This window comes from Macaca fascicularis, chromosome 6, assembly GCF_037993035.2.
Source record: "Macaca fascicularis isolate 582-1 chromosome 6, T2T-MFA8v1.1".
Lineage (NCBI taxonomy): Eukaryota > Metazoa > Chordata > Mammalia > Primates > Cercopithecidae > Macaca > Macaca fascicularis.
In genome coordinates, this window is record NC_088380.1 from 102,432,522 (window position 1) to 102,455,703 (window position 23,182).

The 23,182-nt window shown below is 51.7% G+C and overlaps 1 protein-coding gene across 15 annotated transcripts in view; it reads right to left on the minus strand.

Moving 5' to 3' along the window:
• Positions 1–655: 655 nt before the first annotated feature.
• LOC135971363 (SH3 domain and tetratricopeptide repeat-containing protein 1-like) overlaps positions 656–23,182 on the minus strand; it is a 52,191-nt gene continuing 29,664 nt past the window's right edge. For 3 of the 15 annotated variants that reach the window (XM_073993946.1, XM_073993947.1, XM_073993948.1), the window contains 6 exons: positions 11,445–11,625; positions 10,118–10,268; positions 5,889–6,011; positions 5,027–5,183; positions 3,869–4,065; positions 656–1,055 (listed from right to left, as the gene is read on the minus strand). In XM_073993946.1, coding sequence (XP_073850047.1) covers positions 3,962–4,065; positions 5,027–5,162 — 240 coding nt within the window. In that variant the 5' untranslated portion in view covers positions 5,163–5,183; positions 5,889–6,011; positions 10,118–10,268; positions 11,445–11,625 and the 3' untranslated portion in view covers positions 656–1,055; positions 3,869–3,961. Of the gene's footprint in view, positions 1,056–3,868; positions 6,904–10,117; positions 10,269–11,444; positions 11,626–12,147; positions 13,639–23,182 lie in introns of those variants that run through there. The other 12 variants (XM_073993945.1, XM_065546544.2, XM_065546542.2 and 9 more) reach the window with 9 other exon arrangements.

The window sequence follows — 23,182 nt, forward strand, 5'->3', positions numbered from 1 at the left end:
AAGGCTTTCAATACTGGGTAGCAGCATCTACACAGGCAGAGATCCCCGCATCTCACTTCCCGCAGGGCTGACCGGTGGTCAGAGGTGGGACTGGCCAGGCCCGGCCCAACCAAGCCTAGGAGCAGAGGACACTGAGTGAGGGATCCCTGGGGCCACCCTCACTGGCTTGTGGCTCTCCTGACACCACAAGAGAGGTCCAGGAGCTGACCTTGGGTCCTAATGGGGGACATCTTCCTGGCTGCAGGCTGGCAGGGTGGTGTGGTGGTCAGTGTACTGGGCTCTGCATCTCCGCCCCTACCTGCTGTGTGACGGTGGGCCAGACACCTAACCTCTCTGTGCCTCTATTTCTTCAATGGCGAACAGGGACACTAGCAGCCCCCACATCCAGGCACAGTGGCCTGAAGGTTAAAGGCAAGGGCGGCACGAGACCTACAGCAAGAGCTCTGAGCAGGGAGAGCAAGGAGCTGCCCAGAGTTCCACCACCATCTCCCCTCTGGCCGCCGAGGAAACCGAGGCTCATGATGACCTGGCCCAGGTCTGTTGGACTCACAGTTGTTCTCATCCCCAAGATCAGCGGGCTGCCACCAGGGAAGGAGATGGCCCCCAGACACAGCCCAGGAAGCACACAGGGAAGGATGCCCTGGGGACTTCGGTATGTTATTGTAAAAAAAAACCATTTATTGCTATTTGAACCCTGCTTTCATGCCTCCATTTCCCAGAAAATGAGCCACGGGAGACACCAGGAGAGGGAGGAGACCATCCTCCTTGCACAAAACCCACTCCCTCGGATGCTGTCCTCAGCGAGGGTGGCTGGGGGCCAACCAGGGGGCCCACCCGCAGAGTGGCAGAGGAGGCAGGTTGACCCTGTGGACGTTGAGCTCTGTGGCGAAGGTCCTGGCCTTCTGGTAGAAGAAGAGCGACTTCTCACGGTCCAGGAGGAAGTTGTGGGAGATGGTGGCCGGCCGCGTGTAGATCTTCAGCTGTGCCTTCTTGTTGCCCAGGTCCACGGCGGCTGCCAGTGCCAGCTGGTAGTACCTGGCTGCATCAAACGGGTCCTGAAGGGGACAGGTCATGCTCAGCAAAAGGGGGACTCGGAGCCCGTCTTCCCAGAGGCCGTTCCTGTCTCCAGGTCATTCCACATGTCCAGCCAATGCTGGCTCACCCCATGAACCCTGAAGCCTGTGACACTGCTGTGGTCTCAGCTGCAGGAGGTGGGGATGACCCTGACACCCCTGGAAGCCTTCCTGACTGCCCCTACGCCCCACTCACCCCAAGTCTCCTGCCCCAGTGCCACCCTCTCTGCAGGCAGTGGCTGCTTTCCCCATGGGCTGAGGTCAGGGCAGATCCTGCCTGCTCTGAGAGTTCCATGCAGGGCCCGTGGCTCCAAGCCACAGCAGGGGCACAGCGTTGAGTGACCCAGGCTCCCCTCTGGCCCCTGTCCATGCTGACCATTTCCAGGCCCTCCACGGGACAGGCCAGGTACAAAACCATCTCACAGGTGTTCTCTCTGGCAATGTTCCCTGAAATATTGACGGAGTGTGACTCCCCAGACATCCACTCCCATTTTCAATGCATCTTTGGCTCAAATTCACCATCCCTGGGTTGGGATGCCATCTCCCAGACCTCCTCCTTGACCCTCCCATCCCCCACCCGGCTTCTCCCCAGGCGCCTCCTCCACATGGGGTCACCCAAGGGACCTCTCTAAGACCCATGCCTAGCCTGTCCCTCTTTACCATCTCAAGATGACTCCCAGGGCCAAGGACAAAGTCCAAGATGCAGCAGTCCATTCCCCCACTGCCCCGCCCCACACACGGCGCAGGGGCGTGAGAAGGCCCCGAGTCACCGCCACTGCTCATCCAATGCCCCTCGGCCCAGCCGAACACTGGACTCTGTGCTGGGTACGTGGCTGAGCCTAATGTCCTTGCTCCCAGTCTGAGGGACCTGGGAGTGAACACTGACCACACAGGGTGGCCCGGGCTGTGGCAGAGGGAAGCCCAGGAGCCTGTGGGGGGCCCAGGAGGCCCCAGACTCAGCCGGGGGTGGAAGGCAAAGGCTTCCTGAAGGGGTGGGGGCATCCCAACTAAACAGGAAGGAGCCAGCCAATGCATATGTCTCTGCGTGTGCCTGTGCATGTGTCTGTGCATATTTGGGTGCCTGTGTGTCTGTGCGTGTTTGTGTGCCTGTGTGCATGCCTGTGTGTGTGTGCGTGTCTGTGTGTGCGTGTGCCTGTGCCCGTGTGCATTTGCGTGTGCATTTCCATGTGCCTGTAGTGTGTGCAGCAGCTAGTGAGTGGCAGGCTGAGCCAGGACACACCTAATCCTACCTATTCCAGGGCTCGCTCTCACGTGTAGACTAAAGGGGACCCCTTTTTAGAGGCAATCGGCAAAGATGCCCATTTACCCCTGCCTCTCTGCCAGCCTTCCAGGCCCCATGCAGCCCGGCTTTTTCTCCTACTCCTCTGGGCCCTGGGTCCAGAGCCTACTACACAAGGAGGAGGGTGTAGCCTTGGAAAGACAGCCGCCCTTGGGGAATTCCAAGGGGGTCTCCCTGTGGGAAGCTGGCCTGCGCTGACAGCATAGTCACAATGAGGCCCAGAGGGCTGTGCATGGGAAGGAAGACTGTGCATGGGAAGGAGGGCTGTGCATGGGAAGGAGGTGAAGGAGGCCTCTGCCCCTCAACCCCAACCATGGACTTTGGCCTCTCAGGTACTACTTGGCCCTTTCCTTCCTCCTGGGCAGGCGGAGTGGGCGGCAGGCTTGACCAAAACAGAGAAAGGCCTCTTCTGGGAGGCCCGTCCCCCTGGGTCCCAGGTGAGCCCCTGAGCGGTGAGCAGCGTCCCTCTAGGTCTGACACTTGGCACCTCCCTGTCTGGCTGGGACTTGGGAGGCCACAGGGACCACTTCTGACCACCAGGTGTCGTCAGCACTGGGCGGGGGCCTTCCCGGCAGCCCCAGGCCTGCGGTGGGGGATACGGGGCGGGGTCTTAGGGCTGCCCCAGCTCCTCATGTTGTTCTAAGGCCCCCAAGATCTCGGCCGCAGGACTGGAGTGCCCTGGCCCCTCAGCCCATAAGGAGCACTGACGCGGTGCCGGTGCGATGCTGAGGAGGGGCGGTGCCTGCTGGGCAGAGGGGTGGAGACACCCCAGGTCTGAGTCTGACAGTCCCAGCTCTCCACCCCTGCAGGGCTGGGGGCAGAGGGAGCACAGCACCTCCCCTCGAGACAGACCCGACCCAGCAAGGCCTCAGCCTGGCTGGCTGGGGCCCCGCCCCACCGCACCTGCCCTGAGCTGGGGTTTCCCTGTCTGTGAACCCAATGGTAAGACACTGGTCCCACCCCACCCTTCCTGGGTGATGTGAAAATTCAAGGTGTCTCGGAACTCCAGGAAGGAGTTGCTCAGTGCAGGCTGGCACCCTGGGCAGGCTTCCTAGACGAGGCGCCAGGATTTGGGTTGGATCTTGCAACGTTGATTCAATGCGAGGATGATGCCGTCCTCCGAAATGTCCTTCTCCCGACCCTGTTTTCTTTGTTAAATGCAACTTGACACTTGACTGTCAAGAATCAGCTTTGGTGTCATCTCCTCCAGGAGGGCCCCCCGACTGCAATCCTCCTTCTTTATCCAGAGGACACCATTGCCCACTCATGTGTCAGCCTCCCTGGCTGAGACTGAGTTCTTGAGGGTGGGGCCTGGCCAGCTTGGGAGCTGGGTTGTATCTGCTGACCTTGCCGGCTCCTCCAGCCACGTGCAGAGCTCCAGGGAGGCCACTGGGCCATTCCTAAGGAAGGCTGGAACCCAGGCCTCTGGGGTCTGGGTGGAGATCCCACTCCAAGGGGGCCGGGAACACCCCAAGCCCTGCCCCTCCCCACCCACCTTCAGGTCGTAGAAGATGATGTCACCGAGCACCAGGTACACATTCACGTAGTGGAGGGTCTCCTCGTCGAACTCCAGCGGCGAGTTGCAGAGCTACAGGGCCTTGAGGTAGAAGTGCTCCGCCAGCTTGCCATGACCCAGCTGATGGTGCAGGGCGGCCAGCCGGTGGTAGGCCATGCGCTCATTCAGCTGGTCCCCTGGGGTGGAGGCCAAAGGGGCAGGTGTGAGGATGTGGCTCCCTGGGGCAGGGAGGGCACAGGCCCCTCTGGAGCAGGCATGCAGACCCCAGGCAGCACACCTGGCTTGCCTCCAGGCACCTGCGGTCACCTGGGCAGCTCTGGCCAGTCCCTTCTGGGTTCCCAGACTCACTTTCCCATCTGCAAAGCAGAATTAATAAGGCCTGCCCCGTCTACTGTGAGGCTTTGGCAAAGTCGGACTTGGATGGCCCAGCTCTGTGCCTACACATAGCCACCTGCCTATGCTCACTGGTTTTAACCAGGGGAGCCCAAAAGCCATGCAGTCCAGGTGCTCCCAGGCACCCCGGCTCCAGGCAACCCACAGACATAACATCCGACTCCTCCTGGGTGTGTCACAATCGGAGCCCCCTACTTTGGGGAGTCAGCTGCACACCTACTGTGTACTGGGCCACAGGGCACAAGGCGCTGGGGCATGCGGCCTGCCTAGGGTTCCCTGTCTCTGGAGGGGGACAGACGACCCTGGCACAGCACCAGGGGATGCCCGGCCTTAAGGGGCAGACTGTTGGAAGGGGAATTGGGATTTTATCAGCCAGAGAGCTGGGTGGTTGATGAGGGTGGGAAGGGTACAAGAGAAAGGGAATATGCCACTCAGCCTGGCACATACAGGGACCAACGAGATGCCTGGCATGTCTGGAAGGCAGAGGGCACACTGGGCGGCCCTTGTGGTCAGCAGCGGGAACAGGCAGAGGAAACAGAGCTCAGTCAGGCAGGGAGCTCTGCACTGCGTGAGAGACCTTGGGCTGTGCCGCACAGCCGGACGGGGAAGCCAGTTGGGCAGATCTGCCTGCCTGGACAGGAGACCAGGAAAATCCAGCAGCTGTTTCAGCTCCTGCCCTGCAGTCCTGGAGGCTGGGCTCTGGCACAGTGTGGGTCCTGGCAGGGTGGGGCTCAGGGGACTTACCCAGAGTGATGCTGAGTGCTAGGGCCACGTAGGCAAACTCCAAGCACTCCTGGGGATTTTCCAGTGTGGCCAGCAGTGCCACCAGCTTGTTGCACAGCTGTAGCTGCAGCTCCGCCTTGCGGTTGCCTGTAGTCATTGCCAGGGCCAGGACCCGGTCCTACCACACAGGCAGGTGGGGTCAGGTTTCCCGTAGCACCCACCTTGCCCAGCGCCCTCCTCAGAGCTCAAACATGTGCTTGGAGCTTCCCACACCCCAGCTACACCTGCACCTCCACACAGCTCTGTGCTCTGGGATAACACACAGTTCAGACACCCAAGTTGGGGGCTGAAGAGTCACCTGAGGCCCATCCAGCTACACCCGGCAGCCTCAGACCCGTCTCTCCCACCTGGCCACCGGGGGTCTGACTCGGGGGAGCCAGCACTCCTCTCTGCTCTAAAAACACCACATTTATCTGTGCCCAGGACTGAGCCACACCGTGAGCTCAGAGGAAGGGAGAAGCCGTCCCACTTCGGGGTGCATGCAGACCCGGGCCTCCCAGTGACATGCTGTGTGTCCTCTGACATGTCCCTGTGCCTCTCTGAGCCTCAGTTTCCTCATCTGAAAGATGGGGACAGAACTTCCCGCTCATGGTTGCTTGAGATCATCAGGTACAAGGGTAGAGCCATTGTCACATCCAGGCCCCGAGTGTTTGTCCCAGGCAGGGGCACGGTCAATATCATGCCCGGTGAGACCACTTGGAAACTAGCATGTGCATGGGTGGCCCTGCCTCCAGGTGGGAGGCCTCTGCCCTGCCACACCTGTGCCTCAGCCCTCCAGGTGCCCCCCTGAGGCCCACCCACATCAGCCCACAGGCCAGCTCACCCGGTAGAAGGACACAGCTTTCTCCCGCTCCCAGGCCCCACTGAAGAAGATGTCTCCAGCTGCCTCAAACAGCTCCGGCCCCAGGTTGGGGTCGCCTGTGTACAGGACCACATTCTGTGCCACCTGAAAGGAGACAGAAGTTCCCTCAAGACCCACACCTGGTGAGGTGGCCATGCCCACCTTTTCCAGCCTCCTTCCTCTCACACACTACAGGTACACCTGAGCATTTTTCAGACCCTGTGCATTAGGGCTGCCCCCACCACTGGCATGAGGACAATGAACTGATGCACCTGAGTGCCAGGAGATAACTGAGCAGCTGCAGCCCAGGAGCCCGACACCTGTGAATCCTACCACCAGGGCTAGCCCTAGCCCACTCCCCCTGCACTCACACCAGTCTCCGTGGCCCCCAGATTGCTGGGAGCCCATCCCCTGGCTCCTTTCTGCGTTGCCACATCCCTGCCACATCAACAGTGTTTGTGGGTGGGCCTGGTCCCCTCTTGGCCATGAGCTCTTGATCCCTCTCCTCAGCTCAAGGAGGTATACAGCAGGTGCTCAGTAATGAAAGCTTCACCAGGCTCGTGGGCTTCACAATTTGTTCCGGACCACACTGTGTTTGGGAAAGCCTCTGAAAACAGCCACTATGATAGATTCATTTTGTAAGGAGATGTGCCACGTGTTGCTTGGAGCAAGTTCTTCTGTGTGTTAACTGAGTGGTCACATTATTTGAGCATGTGCTGTATTTGAGCAGGTGCTGGGCACTGTGAGGGGCTGCGCCTCTGCCCTCAGGGAGAAGATGCTGGCCACTGGGGGAGGATATGAGGGAACCAGTTGGAGGGAGGAAAAAGGCACACAACAGGTGCTCAGCAGTAGCTTAGGAATGAGTGGATGGATGGATGAATGGATGAGGAGATGTAGACACATGGATGGATGGATGAGTGTGTGGATAGATTAATGCTGGGATGGATGGATGGACGGATGGATGGATGGATGGATGGATGGATGGATGGATGGACGGACGGACGGACGGACGGACGGGTGGGTGGATGGGTGGATGGATGGGTGGATGGGTGGATGGGTGGGTGGATGGGTGGATGGGTGGATGGGTGGATGGGTGGATGGGTGGGTGGGTGGGTGGATGGATGGATGGATGGATGGATGGATGGATGGATGGATGGATGGGTGGAATGATGTGTGTATGTCTGTATGTATGTATGGGTGGGTAGATAATGTATGGATGGGTGGAGGGTAGATGATGTATGTGCATATGGATGGATAGATGGTGGATGAATGTATGGATAAACAAATTGACAGATAGATGAATGGAGGGATGGATTAATAGGTAGATTGGTGGGTGGATGGATGAATGATGGATGGATGGACGAACAGTGAATGGATGGATGGGAGAAAGGATGGATGGAAGGATGGATGGATGGATGAATGGATGGGTGAATGGATGATGGATGGATGGAAGGATGAACAGGTGGATGGATGGATGATGGAAGCATGGATGGATGATGGAAGCATGGATGGATGATGGATGGATGGATGAATGGATAAAAGGATATGTGGATGGATGATGGACGGATGGAAGGATAAACTGGTGATTGGATGGATGATGGAAGGATGAACGGACAGATGGATGGAACAACAGGTGAATGGATGGATAGACGGGTGAATGGATGGATAAAAGGGTGGGTGAATGATGGATGGGTGAATGATGGATGGGTGAATGGACAGATGGATGAATGGACAGATGGATGGATGAATGGACAGATGGATGAATGGACAGATGGATGGATGAATGGACATATGGATGATGGATGGATGGATGGATGGATGGATGGATGGATAATGGATGGATGACGGATGGATGGATGAAGAGATGAATGGATGGATAATGGAAGGATGGATGAATGGATAAATGGATAGATGGATGAATGATGGATGGATGGATGAACAGGAGGTGAGTGGATGGTTGATGGAAGGATGGATGGATGACAGATGGATATATGGATGAATGGATAAATGGATGAATGGATAAATGGATGAATGGATGAATGATGGATGGATGAATGGTGGATGGATGAATGGTAGATGGATGGAAGGATGAACAGGTGGATGGATGGAAGGATGGAAGGATGAACAGGTGAATGGATGGTTGATGGAAGGATGAATGGACGGATGGATGGATGAACAGGTGAATGGATGGATAGACGGGTGAATGGATGGATGATAAATGGATGTATGATAAAAGGATGGATGATAAAAGGATGGATGGATGAATGGACAGATGGATGGATGAATGGACAGATGGATGATGGATGGATGGATGGATGCATGGATGGATGGATGGATGGATGATGGATGGATGGATGAACAGATGAATGGATGGATGATGGAAGGATGGATGGATGAATGGATAAATGGATAGATGGATGAATGATGGATAGATGGATGAACAGGAGGTGAGTGGATGGTTGATGGAAGGATGGATGGATGACAGATGGATATATGGATGAATGGATAAATGGATGAATGGATGAATGGATGAATGGATGAATGATGGATGGATGAATGGTGGATGGATGAATGGTAGATGGATGGAAGGATGAACAGGTGGATGGATGGAAGGATGGAAGGATGAACAGGTGAATGGATGGTTGATGGAAGGATGAATGGACGGATGGATGGATGAACAGGTGAATGGATGGATAGACGGGTGAATGCATGGATGATAAATGGATGTATGATAAAAGGATGGATGATAAAAGGATGGATGGATGAATGGACAGATGGATGGATGATGGCTGGATGGATAAATGGATGGATGGATGGATGATGGATAGATGGAAGGATGAACAGATGAATGGATGGATGATGGAAGGATAGATGATGGAAAGATGGGTGGATGATGGAAGGATGGATGGATGGATGAATGGATAAATGGATGGATGGAAGGATGAACAGGAGGTGAGTGGATGGATGATGGAAGGATAGATGGATGATAGATGGATGGATGGATAAATGGATGAATGGATAAAATGGATGGATGGATGGATGAATGATGGATGGATGGAAGGATGAACAGGTGAATGGATGGATGATGGAAGGATGGATGGATGAATGGACGAACAGGTGGATGGATGGTGGCTGAAAGAATGGATGATAAAAGAATGGATGAATGATGGATGGATGAATGGATGGATGGATGGACGATAGATGGATGAATGGAAGGATGAACAGGTGAATAGATGTATGATAGATGGATGGATGGATGGATGGATGGATGGATGGATGGAAGGAAGGATGAGCAGGCGAGTGGATGAATGATGGAAGGATGGATGGATGATGGATGGATGGAAGAATGAACAGGTGAATGGATGATGGAAGGATGGAAGAATGGACAGAGAGATGGATGAACAGGTCAATGGATGGATGGATGATAAAAGGATGGATGATGAATGAATGGATGGATGGATGGACAGCTGAATGAAAGCATCATGGATGGATGGAAGATGGTTGGATGGATAATGGAAAGATGGATGGAAGGATGGATGGAAGGATGGACGAACAGGTGAATGGATGGACGAAGAGGTGAACAGAAACATGATGGATGGATGGATGGATAGAAGGATGAACAGTTGGATGGATGATGGAAAGATAGATGGAAGGATGGATGGATGGACGAACAGGTGAATGGATGGATGGACAGGAGAATGGATGGATGATAAAAGGATGGATGGATGATAGATGGATGGATGGACGGAGGGATGGATGGATGGACAGAGGGATGGATGATGGATGGATGGATGGATGGATGCGTGGAAAGACAAACAGGTGAATGGATGGATGATGGAAGGATGGAAGGATGGATGATAGATGGATAGATGGAAGGACCCACAGGTATATGGGAAGATGATGGAAGAATGGATGGATGATGGATGGATGGATGGAAGGATGAGCAGGTAAACAGATAGATGATGGAAGGATGAATGGATGGGTGGATGGACAGGTGAATGGATGGATAGATGGGTGAATAGATGGATGAGAAAAGGATGGATGAATGATGGATGGATGGATGCACAGATGGATGGATGGATGGATGGATGGATGGATGGATGGATGGATGGATGGATGAACAGGTAAATAGATGATGGAAGAATGAATGGATGGGTGGATGGACAGAAAGTGAACAGCACAGGGGTCCTCCTGCATCCCTTGCCACTCACCTGGATGTACAAGTCCACCAGCTCGCTCTGCTGCAGGCTGTAATAGATCTTCCCTGCTTGCAGCCAGGCACGCGCCTCCTTCTCTTTCTTCTGAAGATCAATGAAAATCCCCAGACTTCATTTAGTGTAGTCCAGAGTGGATTTGTAGGCCCTGGAATCAGACACAGGTGTCAGAACAAGGGCTTTCATCCTCCTGGAACCAGTCTGCCTCCTCCTGTGGGTCTGGTGACAGATGAATCTGGAATGTGCGGACTGGGAACGGCCCCCTTGTGTGTGCAGTGTTCTGCCCTTCCCAGGGTGCTGGGAGGGCCAGGGTGAACACACACAGCATGGAAAAGATGAAGGACATCCTTCTGAGGGAATTGGGCATCATGCTGCCCTGTGGCAGGAGGAATGTGCTAGTCCATCTCCCCTGCCTCCCAGACATGGCCTGTGTCTTCTCCAGACGCACCAGGAGCCGTTAGTGTTCAGAGGCTATCTGGGCCGATGGTTCTCAAGGTGTGCAGGTATCACAGTCACCCGGAGGCCTGTCCCTATAGCTTGCTGGCCCTGCCCACAGAGCTTCCGGCTCCACAGGCCTGGGGCAGGCCCTAGAACTCCCACTTGCCACAGGCTCCTAGGTGACATGGATGCTGCTCTGCTGGTCCAGGGACTACACTTTGAGAAGCATGGCTCTAGCACACTGGCCCATTTTCCTTTTGTGAACCTGAGGCCAAGACTGGAGCCAGTCTCCCAGGTCCCCATGGAATCTGGCTCCTTCCCTGCTCTCTCAGTAAGTCTGACACTCCAGGGGGTGTGACTGCAGCAATGTCACTGGGCCCTGTGGGTGGGGTGGCCAGGGCCATGGTTACCCCACCAGGTCAGGATGCTTGGGGGAAGCCGAGTAGGCCACATATGGGATGTGAGACCTTGAAACCCTGCCCCAGGGAAGCAGGTGACACAACTGGCTCTGTCTTCTGTGGGAGAGAAGCCACAGGTGGCTGCTGTGGTCACATTTAAGGGGACAGATGAAGGCCAGGAGTGAAGATTCGGGGCAGTCAGAGGTCAGATGACAAAAGCCACCATAGTAGGAAGAACAGCCCAGAGAGCACGTACTGCCTCTGCTGGGGTGGAGATGACCTTTGACCCAACAAGGGAGGCTCAAGCTGGGACTCACGGGCCAGCAGCAGCCCTGGAACGACCCCAGGCCCACCAGCTCAAAGCATCTGATGCCAAGGAACCAAATGATCAAAAGGAGAGGGGCTGCTGGGGTCCTGGGCCAGCTTTCTTGTGCCCCGCTCCTTGCCCTGCCCATCCCCACCTCCACCACTGCAAAGCCAGCCCTTACCGCTCGGTACCCAGGGACAGGTAGAGCTGACTGATGGTCTCCAGGAGCTGCCCCTCCAGCACCTTGTCGGCCACCTTGCGGGCCAGGGAGAGCTGGAGCTCATGGTAGATGACACGCTGGGCCTCACTGGGCATGACGGTGCCGTAGAAGTAGCACAGCCGCTGGACGGACCGCAGCTGGCCTGGGCAGAAGACAAAATGGAAGACATTAGTCTCCCAGCATCGAAGCGAGGCTGGCTGGGCTCGGAGGCCCCTGAGCCATGCTTGCCTCTTTCACACCTCTGTGAGCCTGGGCCCCATAGGTGGGGAGACTGAGCACAGACAGGCCATGCACCCATTTCAGGACAGATTCCGAACACACAGTCACATGGGCACACTTTGGTGCAGATGCTCATGGTAGAGGCCGGCCTTCTTTACAACTCCCAGGGCTGAGGTCCTGGCCAGGCTCGGCCCCTGCACCAGGCCATCTATTTCTGCTTCACAAAGCCTCTCTGGCCAGGACCAGGGCCGCCTTCAGCCTGAGCTGATGAGGCCAGGGGCACAAGTAGCCCCTGTCGCAGATGGAACCCTGAGAGAGCAAAGCCAAGCGTCATGTCTGCCACATACGGCATCATGTTGGGGGAACGGGGTTCAAAGCTGGGCCCTGGCGTTCCCACACATGCTTCTCTCATGCAACCAGGCTCCCAAGCCACAGGCTCACTGACCTCTCCCAAAGCCAGGGCGCTGGGAACGGTGGAAAGCTTCTGATTTTCTAGTGCCAGAAACATTCCGGAGATTAACACAGGAAACCAGGTACGCCAAATGGACAGCTGTTACACACACCACCCAACAACAGCTGAATACACAGTCCTCTCGAGCACCCATGGGACATTCCCCATGACAGACCATGTGCCAGGCCACAAAATGAGCCTCAGGGAATGGAGAAGGTCTGAGACCAAAGCAGAGGTGTTCTTCAGCTGTACTGGCACGAAACTGGAAATCAACAGTGAAGGAAATGTGAGAAATTCAAAAATATGTGGAAATTACACACTCCTAAACAACCAGTGAGTCAAAGAGACCATCAGGGAAACTGAAAACTAATTTGAGAAGAATGCAAACAAATGCACAGCCCGGGCCAGCGCGGTGGCTCACGCCTGTCATCCCAGCACTGTGGGAGGCCGAGGCGGGAGGATCGCTTGAGTACAGGAGTTTGAGAACAGCCTGGGAAACATGGTGAAATCCCGTCTCTATAAAAAAGTAAAATATAAAAATTAGCCGGGTAGGGTGGTGCATGTCTGTAATCCCAGCTACTCGGGAGGCTGAGGCATGAGAATGGCTTGAACCTGGGTAGAAGTTGCAGTGAGCCAAGATTACACCACTGCACCCCACCCTGGGCAATAGAGCAAAACTCTGTCTTTAAAAAAAAAAAAAAATAGCACAGTGTATCAAAAATTCCAACATGCAGCTAAGGCAGTGCTGAAAGGGAAATTTATAACTGTAAATGTCTACATTCAAAGACAGAAGAAAAATCTCAAAAACCTAACCTTCCACCTTGAGAAACTAGAAAAAGAATGAACTAAACCCAAAGCAAATAAAAGGAAGAAAATAATAAATATGAGAGTGGAAATGGGAAGTAAAAATACAGAGAATGGAAAAACAGAGATAATCAACAGAACCAAAAGTGGGTTTTTTGAAAATAATAACAAAATTGACAAATCTTTCACCAGACTGACCAAGAAAAGAAAGAGGGACACAAATGACGGAAATCAGAGACTGAGCACCATGGCTCACGCCTGTCATCCCAGCGCTTTGTGAGGCCGAGGTGGAAGGATCGCTGAGGCCAGCATTCAAGACTAGCCTGGGGGAACATGATGAGACCCCATCTCTAATAAAAAGAAATAAATAAAAAATTAAAAACCCAAGTTTCTAAAATGAGAAATGAAAGAGGAAACATTATTGCCAACCTGACAGAAATAAAAGGATTCCATGAAAACACTACGAACAACTCTACACCAACAAATCAGACCATCTAGACACAACAGCCAAACTCCTAAAATGACACAAACTACCAAAAGTGACTCAAAAATGACCCCAAGTAAGCATGTGGGGTATCAGCGCCGCCCTCGGTCTCCTTGACCATTCAGGGCAGGGTGGGGAGATAGGGAGGCATGATCCCCGTTCCCTGGCCTGCATTTCCAAGTCTGAATCCCCCAGCACCCTGGGGACAGGCTATTGTGCCAGGAGCCACGGGAGGCTGCAGTGGGGGTTGGGGCGCTGGATTCCTGGAGGGTCTCCTTCCAGTCAGAGAATGCCCCTGGGGAAGAAGCCTGGGTCTGAACCCCCCACCCCTCCTTGGGCAGATATGTGGGACCGGGGCCCCTTCACATGGTCCTTCCCAAAATCTCATCCCTCCTAGGGCCAGGAGTGGGTGCCAGGCCTGTGCTGGGAAATGGGCAGATTTGGCCACAGCCCCTGGGGCTCTGGTCCAGGCCACAGGAGGCAGCTCTGAGTGCTCTCACTATGCCATGACAAAGCACTGCAAGGCAGAGGGGACCCACAACAGTATCCCTTGTCTCGGCCATTTCCCTGGACTCAACTTCCTCATCTATCCTCTGCGGCCTAGATTTCGGACAGCCCTGCCCACCTACTGTCCATTCACTGCTCAGTCTGCAGTGACTGTTGGATAGCACTCCATGGCTCCCCAGTGCTCTTGGGGAAAAGGCCAAGCCACAGCCTGAGGCCCCAGGCCCTGCTTAGCTCTCCAGAAGAGCTTCTCACCATCCAGCACCCAACCCACGCACTCCTAACTCTGCACCTCCCTGCATAAGCCCTGCTCACTCACCCCCGCTCACACCCCACTTATCCCCGCTCACACTTCCGCTCACTCACCCCAATCACACCTCCGCTCACTCACCCCCACTCAGTCATCCCCGCTCACACTCCCACTCACTCACCCCATCACACCTCCGCTCACTCACCCCCACTCACTCATCTCCACTCACACTCCCGCTCACTCATCCCCACTCACTCACCACCGCACCCCACTCATCCCGGCTCACACTCCTGATCACTCACTCCCATCACACCTCTGCTCACTCACCCCCACTCATCCCCGCTCACTGACCATCACACCTCCGCTCACTCACCACCACTCACTCATCCCCGCTCACTCACCCCCACTCAATCACCCCCACTCACTCACTGCCCCTCACACCCCCTTCGTCCCCGCTCACTCACCCCCACTCGCTCACCCCTGCTCACACCCCACTCATCCCCGCTCACACTCCCACTCACCCCCATCACACCTCCACTCACTCACCCCCACTCACTCATCCCCGCTCACTCACCCCCACTCACTCACCACCACTCACCCCCACTAGCTTATCCCTGGTCCTTCACACAGGCTACACCACCAGCCCCTCCACCACCACCTATTACTTGATTAAATCCTCTCAACCCTCTGGTCCCAGACTAAGAGGCTTCCCTAACCCGGGGCCAAGTGCTGCCCCGCCATCACGCCACTCACCCTTTTGTGGCTTCTCTGGCCTAAAACTCACATTCCCATGCTCAGTCCCTGCCACCCGAGGACCCCACAAGCCCTATTTATGCGTGGGGCTGGCACACACTGCACAACGAGCTGCTTTTGCATGAACTGCTCTGCGGCTTCGGGCAATCACCCGCCCCGTGTCCTTTGTGAAGTGGGATGACAGGTGCGCAGCCTGCCAACACACCAAGCAGATAAGACGGGCACAAGAACCGGCGTTCAGGGCCTGGCTCATGGAGGGGCCCCAAGTCCCAGCTCAGCAGAGCCTGTCTTGATCCCAGGGTTATGGCTAGGGATTCCCAGCACGCAGGACTTTCCGTGCTCAAGGCAGCATGGTCCCTGGGCAAACTGGGAAGAGCTGGCTGCCCCAGTAGGGCAGAGGGCCTGGCCTTGCATGGGAACCGCCTGTCTCCAGGGCGCTTGCCAACATCTGCTGCTGGCCATGACTCAGCACTTTCGATGGTGGAAAAACCACCACTTGTTTCTGAATCACAAACCCCAGGTGTGCCCTGATGCGAGTGGCCCCGGAAGGTGAACAGGAGGAACCGGGGCACTCACTCTCCACATGGCCCATCTCCACAGCGACTGGAAGGGCCCACTCATAGTAGCCCTTGCCCTGCTGGGCCGGACCCTGGTGGGTGCAGAGGTGGCCCAGCTGCAGGAGCACGTGGGTGAAGTCCCGGCCACACTCCCTGCAGGGCAGCCTTGAGAACAGCCGCACGGCCTCCAGGAGGTGGTGCTGGGCCAGCCTGCTGGCACCCGCGTGCAGGCACAGGGTCCCGAAGTTGGCCAGCACCACTGCCTGGTTCCTCCGCTGGCCCAGGTCCTGAGCCGCCCGCAGGGTGCGGTAGTAGCCCTAGGCTGCCTGTCTCATCCGGCCCAGCAGGGCAAGGGCTACTATGCCTTCAGAGCCACGTCTCTCTCTTGTCATCTAACCCATTTAAACTCTCCTTTCAAACTATATGCCAGACCTAACCACTTCTCACCTTTCTCATCATTTCCAACCAGGTCCAGCCCTCATCACAGCGCTCTGGGTTACTGCAAAAGCCTCCCAATCGCCAGGCACAGTGGCTCATGCTTGTAATCCCAGTACTTTGGTAGGCCAAGGCAGGTGGATCATCAGAGGTCAGGAGTTCAAGACCAGCCTGGCCAACATGGTGAAACCCCTCTACTAAAAATACAAAAAATTAGCCAAGCATGGTGGTGGGTGCCTGTAATCCCAGCTATTCGGGAGGCTGAAGCAGGAGAATCACTTGAACACAGAAGGCAGAGGTTACAGTGAGCCGAGATCGTGCCATTGCACTCCAGCCTGGGTGACAAGAGCGAAACTCCATCTCAGAAGGTTTAAAAAAAAAAAAAAAAAGCCTCCCAACCTACCTCTCTCCTTCCACCTTTCACCCTACCCTGCATTCTACCTTCCACTCTCAAACATTTCAGAAAAAAAAAAAATTATATCCACAGAGAGAGAAAGAGAAAGTACAAATGGGGTGAAATGTTTGGGGAATCTGAGGGAAGAGTATATGGGAATTCTCTGTACTATTTTTGCAACTTTTCCATAAGTCTGGATTATTTTGAATTCAAGAGTTAAACAAAGAAAAAACAAAAACCAAAACAAAAACAAAACACTATCTCCATTTGTGAATCCATCCTGTCTTTCCCCTGGCAACTGAAGGATGCTCTCAACTAAGCACATCTATTTTTTCATGAACACTAAAAGAATCCTTGCCTAGTTTTGACTTTCTGTGCTTGGCAGTAGAATTTCATATATGTGTGTGTGTACATATATGTGTGTGGTGTGTGTGTGTATATACAGAAAGGGAGAAATATATATGTGTGTATATATATAAATATATTGTAAATTTATACTGGTAATGTGTATATATATAAATATATGTGTGTGTTTAGATATATATAATACATACCCCATAGGCTGTCCTTAACCAGTTCTAAACTTAGTCGGAAAAACACATACCTAAGCAGAGAATTTCAAAATAATAAGATGAATATTTTGATAGAGGGATGTGTTGCTATGGAACATGCTGCTAAGACACAAAACCTCCTAGATGGGGCAAAGAATGAACGAAGTTTTGCACCTATAGGCACCCCCTCTGATATCCCCTCAAACGTTTATATTTATATGCATTTGCTTCCCCCAGGACCCCCGTTTCATAAGGGTTAGTCCTAGAGCCTAGCAAGTTCCTACTACAGCTGGCACACATATGCCATTCAAGAAACAGTGGCTGAGTGAATGACGAGTTAAGAACCATTTGTCAGCCAGTGCTCAGTAATACAAAATGCACTGGTATGCAAACTATATTTTTGTTGAAAGCAAGGGCAGGATCACAAATTATCTTTCCAGAGAAAGCAAACCTCAAAAGCTTCTTTACCCTACTAAAGCACGTTATAAGACGCTCCCCTTATATAAAAGAAAACCTCCTCATTCGTTATCAATGGCATGGAAACCTAATAAGCCTTCACCTCTGATGACATCTCTTCCATCCCCAGGGCTAGAAGAAGGAGGTTCTGGAAACCCTGGTAGTTGTGAAGGTGGCTCCCAGCTCTGACAGTCTTGAACCCTGCGGGTGCGGAGGTCACACAGCAGAAGAACAACAGAGGGAAGCATCATCAGGCTTTGAATATGTTTGAACCAGAGATGGCAAATAGGCTGCAGCCAACTGAAAACACCAGAGATTCATGGTGGCCACCTGAGGGGTTGTGCTCTTAAAAAACAAAAATAAAAATTAAAAATTAAAAAATTAAAAAAGGAAGGGGTCAAGAATCCATCAGGTCTGACTGAGATGTGTATCAGTGACTAACACCTCATATGGCAAAAGTACTCCGGTGCGCTTTGGGTACTCACAGCTTCAGCAGTATTCAAAGGCGTGTGCTTCCCTAAGACTAAGCCACGGGAATACCCCCAGCAACAATGCCAGGAGAAACGTCTAACATGGATTTGGCTAGAAATACAGTTGTCTTTAACAAATTAACACTGAATAAATCCTGACTTACTAGAGCCTGCGAGAATGACATTCTCAATAACAGTTATCACTACAATCTCCAAACATCTGCAATCCTGCAAGGAGGAACTGTGACAGCGCAGGCCACGTGTCCAGACGGCTTGCCAGACTGCCTGTCACAGAATAAAAGAAATGAAACCCCCCCTAAGAATGTCTTCACTCACATTTAGCCAGTTGTTCCTTTGTGTGCATCTCTTTGCTAAAATGGCCATTCTTCCCCACAGCCTGAAGTCATACGCTAAAATAAATGAGACTCACATGAAGCCAGAAACGTGCAGATGCCAAGGAAACCAACACAAACGAAATGGGCTGGAGAGTGTGGCCAGGAGGATGGTACTTCCCAGGAAGCAATTACTTCATCTCTGCCCATGAAGCAGGCAGCTGTCACTGTCCCCCAGGCCCACGCCAGCCACTCGAAGTAGGTTCTAACCAAACTACCTCCAACAATCAACATAAATACACCACACAATTGGCTTCTGAAAGGACACCTTGCAACCAACAAGAAACTGCTAGCACAGCTTTGAAAAACTGTGCAACTAAAATCCTTGGAAAGGGATCAACACTGCCACATTTTGACTCAAATACTGTTTCGTGGTAGCACTGCAATAATTCACTGAAACAAAAGAATGAATGAGGAACATTATATAAATGAATATAAAAGAATGAATGAAGAATGAACATTATATAAATGAATGTTTATATAGGAATCAGAGGAAGCATGACTAATCATTTAAAGAAATAGGTCAAGAAACTGCTAGGTTCAGATGCTACCGTGAGACACTGTCAGGGCCTTAGGCAAATTCACTTCTCTTGGTCCTGTTTCTAGGTTCATCAAAAATCAGCTTCGGATTAGGGAATCTGTTGCTTTCCAATGCCTTCCTTCTGCGATTCCAGCCCAGATTTTAGGACTGCTCTCCCACTTGGTATATGAAAGCACTTTCTATGTACAATAGCAAGAGTACATTTCTGTGTTGAATGCGGTTTGGGACCTACTCTATGAGGCAGAATATCATCATGTAATTTTAAGCATGACAACAAGGCACACTCTAGATAAGGATAACACATAAGGCATGGCCATACACCTGTGTGTGCCTGGCAGGGAGACGGGGAAGTCTCATTTAATGAAGCCGGGGTGCCTGTTGCACCTTAACATCCTCAGTCCACATCAAGTTCACAACGTCCTTCTGACATCAAACCACAGGTATCACATACTTTTCCATACTTTCCACCCAAGATTAAAATATGCAGAGCACACCGTGATAAAGACGCCTCCATCCCCAGCATGTGGGCTCACATTCTGTAGAATTACATACTTTCAGGGCAAAATGGTGACCAGGTTGTAGTGGCAAGCAAGACTGGGCTCCGTGGGGACAGCAGGCCCTGCAGCAGCCACCACTCCAGTTGCCACAGTCTGATGCAGCTGCAGAGAAGCTGTGGCTGAGGCCATTCACTTTGTGAGAGAACCGCACAGGAGGGAAAAGGTAGGGAAGGTAGGGAAGAGGGCAATGTCAGGCTTCTGAGCCCAAGCCAAGCCATCGCATCCCCTGTGACTTGCACATATATGCCCAGATGGCCTGAAGTAACTGAAGAATCACAAAAGAAGTGCAAATGCCCTGTCCGGCCTTAACTGATGACATTCCACCACAAAAGAAGTGAAAATGGCCGGTTCTTGCCTTAAGTGATGATATTATCTTGTGAAATTCCTTTTCCTGGCTCATCCTGGCTCAAAAAGCTCCCACACTGAGCACCTTGTGACCCCCCACTCCTGCCCACCAGAGAACAACCCCCCTTTGACTGTAATTTTCCTTTACCTACCCAAATCCTATAAAATGGCCCCACCCTTATCTCCCTCCACTGACTCTCTTTTAGGACTCAGCCCGCCTGCACCCAGGTGATTAAAAAGCTTTATTGCTCACACAAAGCCTGTTTGGTGGTCTCTTCACACGGACGTACATGACAGGCAGGTGCAGAGCCAGGGAAGGATCTGTGATGAGAACAGAAAGGAATGCGCCTCCCTGTACACACACTCGGAGTTTATGACAATGTGGGTAGGGGGCTGAACTGGATGCCTGAGAACATTCCTCCAAGTTCCTTTGCTGATTTTCTAAATATTGGTGTAAACTCTGAACTCAGAAAATTTTTTTAAATCACTTCAATCAACATCTTTGTCTGGTGCTCAGCATCATCATGTCTACATGATTATCTAGAAAACCAACTTCGGTTCTAAGGCTCACGTCCTCCTACAGTGTCCCAGGGATTTTACAAGGGAATGCACCTCTCATTCGCATCAAGAACACACACAACTACCATTAAATAAATGCTTAATTTGCTTACACAATTTTTTAAACACCCAGATTTGAAATACAATAGAGAAGACAACTTTTTGATAGCTCTGCTTGCCAACTGGAGAAAATAACCTGCCATGATTTCTAACCAGTCAACCACCTGTCTTCCCTGGCTGCAGTAGGAGCAATCTTTCTGAGCTCAGGATTAAAAAGAACCTAGCTGGTTAAGGGACAGATAATCATCAGTTCTCAGCAGGCCTCCTGGGTCCCAAATCCCCATGTGATACGTGGAAGTAAAAAGCTATCAATGACCAAGCATCTGGACGCTTATCCCACCTTGCCATCTGCTTCTCCTGCCATGCAAATATAAAATTAATAAGCCTGCTATTAGAGAACAGAGTTGGTGCTGCATCTGTCTTCCTAAAATTACGGATAATTACCAGCCCACAATGGCTTCTAATCAGATTTGAGTGGTCCCTTAGACAGGAAGCTAAAGTGCCTCAGCCCTAAACTGAGAAGAAAACAGAAACTGGAATGTTCTAGGTTTGATTTTTTTCCCCCTTGTTCTAAAGTTGCTGTCCCCAAATCTCCTTCTACTGTCTTGTTTATAAAATGTATGAGAAACAGGGAAATTTAAAGACACTATAGAAATGGCCACTTTTTCTAGGTACAAACTTCGTCAACATGATTTTCAGCTGCTGGGCTTTTTCTCCACAAACTGTGAGCCTGGAGTACATTTTTCTCCCTCGTGGTTACACATTCAGAGTCAGGGAAAGTGGCTTTAGCAGTAAAGAGGGGAGTGCAGTGAGAAGTGACCGGGCACTGAGAAGGGCAGACAGGGACTCTACCTCGGTGGCCTGCAGCATTCCTGGGCCTCGGCCTTTACTTTTCTATCTGTACAAGGGATCTAAAGGCCCGTGATTCTAGGCCACGACAGCTCTTCATACACACATACGCAAATATCACACGCCTATGTGAAAAGCTGTGACACTTGGCTGATTTCCTGAAGAAGTTATCTTGTATCATTTCTACTCAAGTACTCCACCTCCTTCCAGACAAGTATCTGAGGATGATGGGCGATCCCCCAGCAATGTGTGTAACCTCTCCTGCTTATGATCCCTGTTCACATAGCATTTTCCAAAAGCATTTGGTGTGAAGTGCCAGAAGAAAGAAGAAGAAGGTTCTTTTAGCCCATTCATTCATTCATTCATTCATTCAACAAATATTGACTGACTAACTACGTGCCAGGCACTGGTGATATAACAAGGAACATACATATTTTTGTAGGTAGAGACAGACAACCAAAAAGTATGTTAAAGAGTGATCAATGCTGTAGAGGAAAATACACCAGGAAACAGGAAAGAAGAATACCCCTAGCCACCCTACACTGGGGTGATGCTAGCGTTACAAAATGGAAACAGCGGCCGGGCACGGTGGCTCACACCTGTAATCTCAGCTCTTTGGGAGACTGAGGCAGGCAGATCATCTGAGTTCAGGAGTTCAAGATCAGCCTGACCAATACGGCGAAACTCTGTCTCTACTAAAAACATAAAAATTAGCTGGACGTGGTGGCACACACCTGTAATCCCAGTTACTCAGGAAGATGAGGCACAAGAATCACTTGAACCTGGGAGGCAGAGGTTGGAGTGAGCCGAGGTCGTGCCACTGCACTCCAGCCTGGGTGACAGAGCAAGACTCTGTCTCAAAAAAAGTAAAAATAAAAATAAAATGTAAACAGAGAATAAGATACCAAAAGAAAGAACGTGAACGATTAATTGTAACAAAAGCCTTTGTAAGCTGATACTTTCCTTCCTGGATCCTTTTACCTTACAAATGGAAAAAAACGGTGGGTAGGGGTAGCATCAAAATTATGGTGATGTTTTAAGATGGCTTTGGGTTTCAGATATCTGACAGCCATACTCATGTACTTCAAGGAGAAAGCTCTAGCTCTGTAAGCCATCTGGGCAATGGTTTAATGTCTTTTTTTTTTTTTTTTCCCCAGAGGATTTTTAAAGTACAGGAAAACGTGTGTGTTTATTTGGCTGCTCTGTGCCCGCACACGTGCAAACTGTGCTAACAGGTTTTTCCATGTTTTGCTGAATTTGCCAGCTTGCCATAAACAGGCTTCCATGTCTTAATTGTCTATAAATAGCACGAACACACAAAAATGCAAATCAAGACAAGCTGTCCCTTCAACTGCTGCTGCCATGATGACAGCGAGCGACAATTGGCCAAATCAATACATGGAGACTGAAGCTGTCCGGCAGAGAGCACAGGGCCGACTGCTTTTCCCATAGCATTTAAAGAAACAAGCGGAAACAGCTCTCCACACAGGACAGACACGTCCTTTGTTCTTTGAATAAATGCTGCCAATGCCCAAAATACTTTCTCCATCACACTATCTATATGGAATTCAAGTTCCTTCCAATACCATGAGTAACACCAGTGATAGACTATGTTTAGCCATAATGACCCATTAGCATTCTTTTTCCTCTAAAATGTTGAAATAATAACATTGAGTGTGCACTCACGAGGTGCCAGGCTCTGAGTTTGATCTCGTTTAGTTCTCATTGAAATCCGGTAAGATCAGTACCATATTCTCTCATTTTTCATAGATGAGGAAACTGAGTCATAGAAAGGCTAAGTAAGTTGTCCATGGTCACAGGTTATTTAGGAACTTTTCTCCAAACTTTCAAAAGTTAACTACTGCCACTATTACTAATGGGTTTCTGTTTGTTTGTTTTTCTTTTTTTTTTTTTTTGAGACAGGGTCTTGCTCTGACCAGACTGGAGTGCAGTGGCGTAATGATGTTTCACTGCAGCCTCGACTTCCCGGGCTCAAGTGATTCTCGCACCTCAGCCTCTCCAGTAGCTGGGATTACAGGCATGAGCCACCACACCTGGCTAATTTTTTA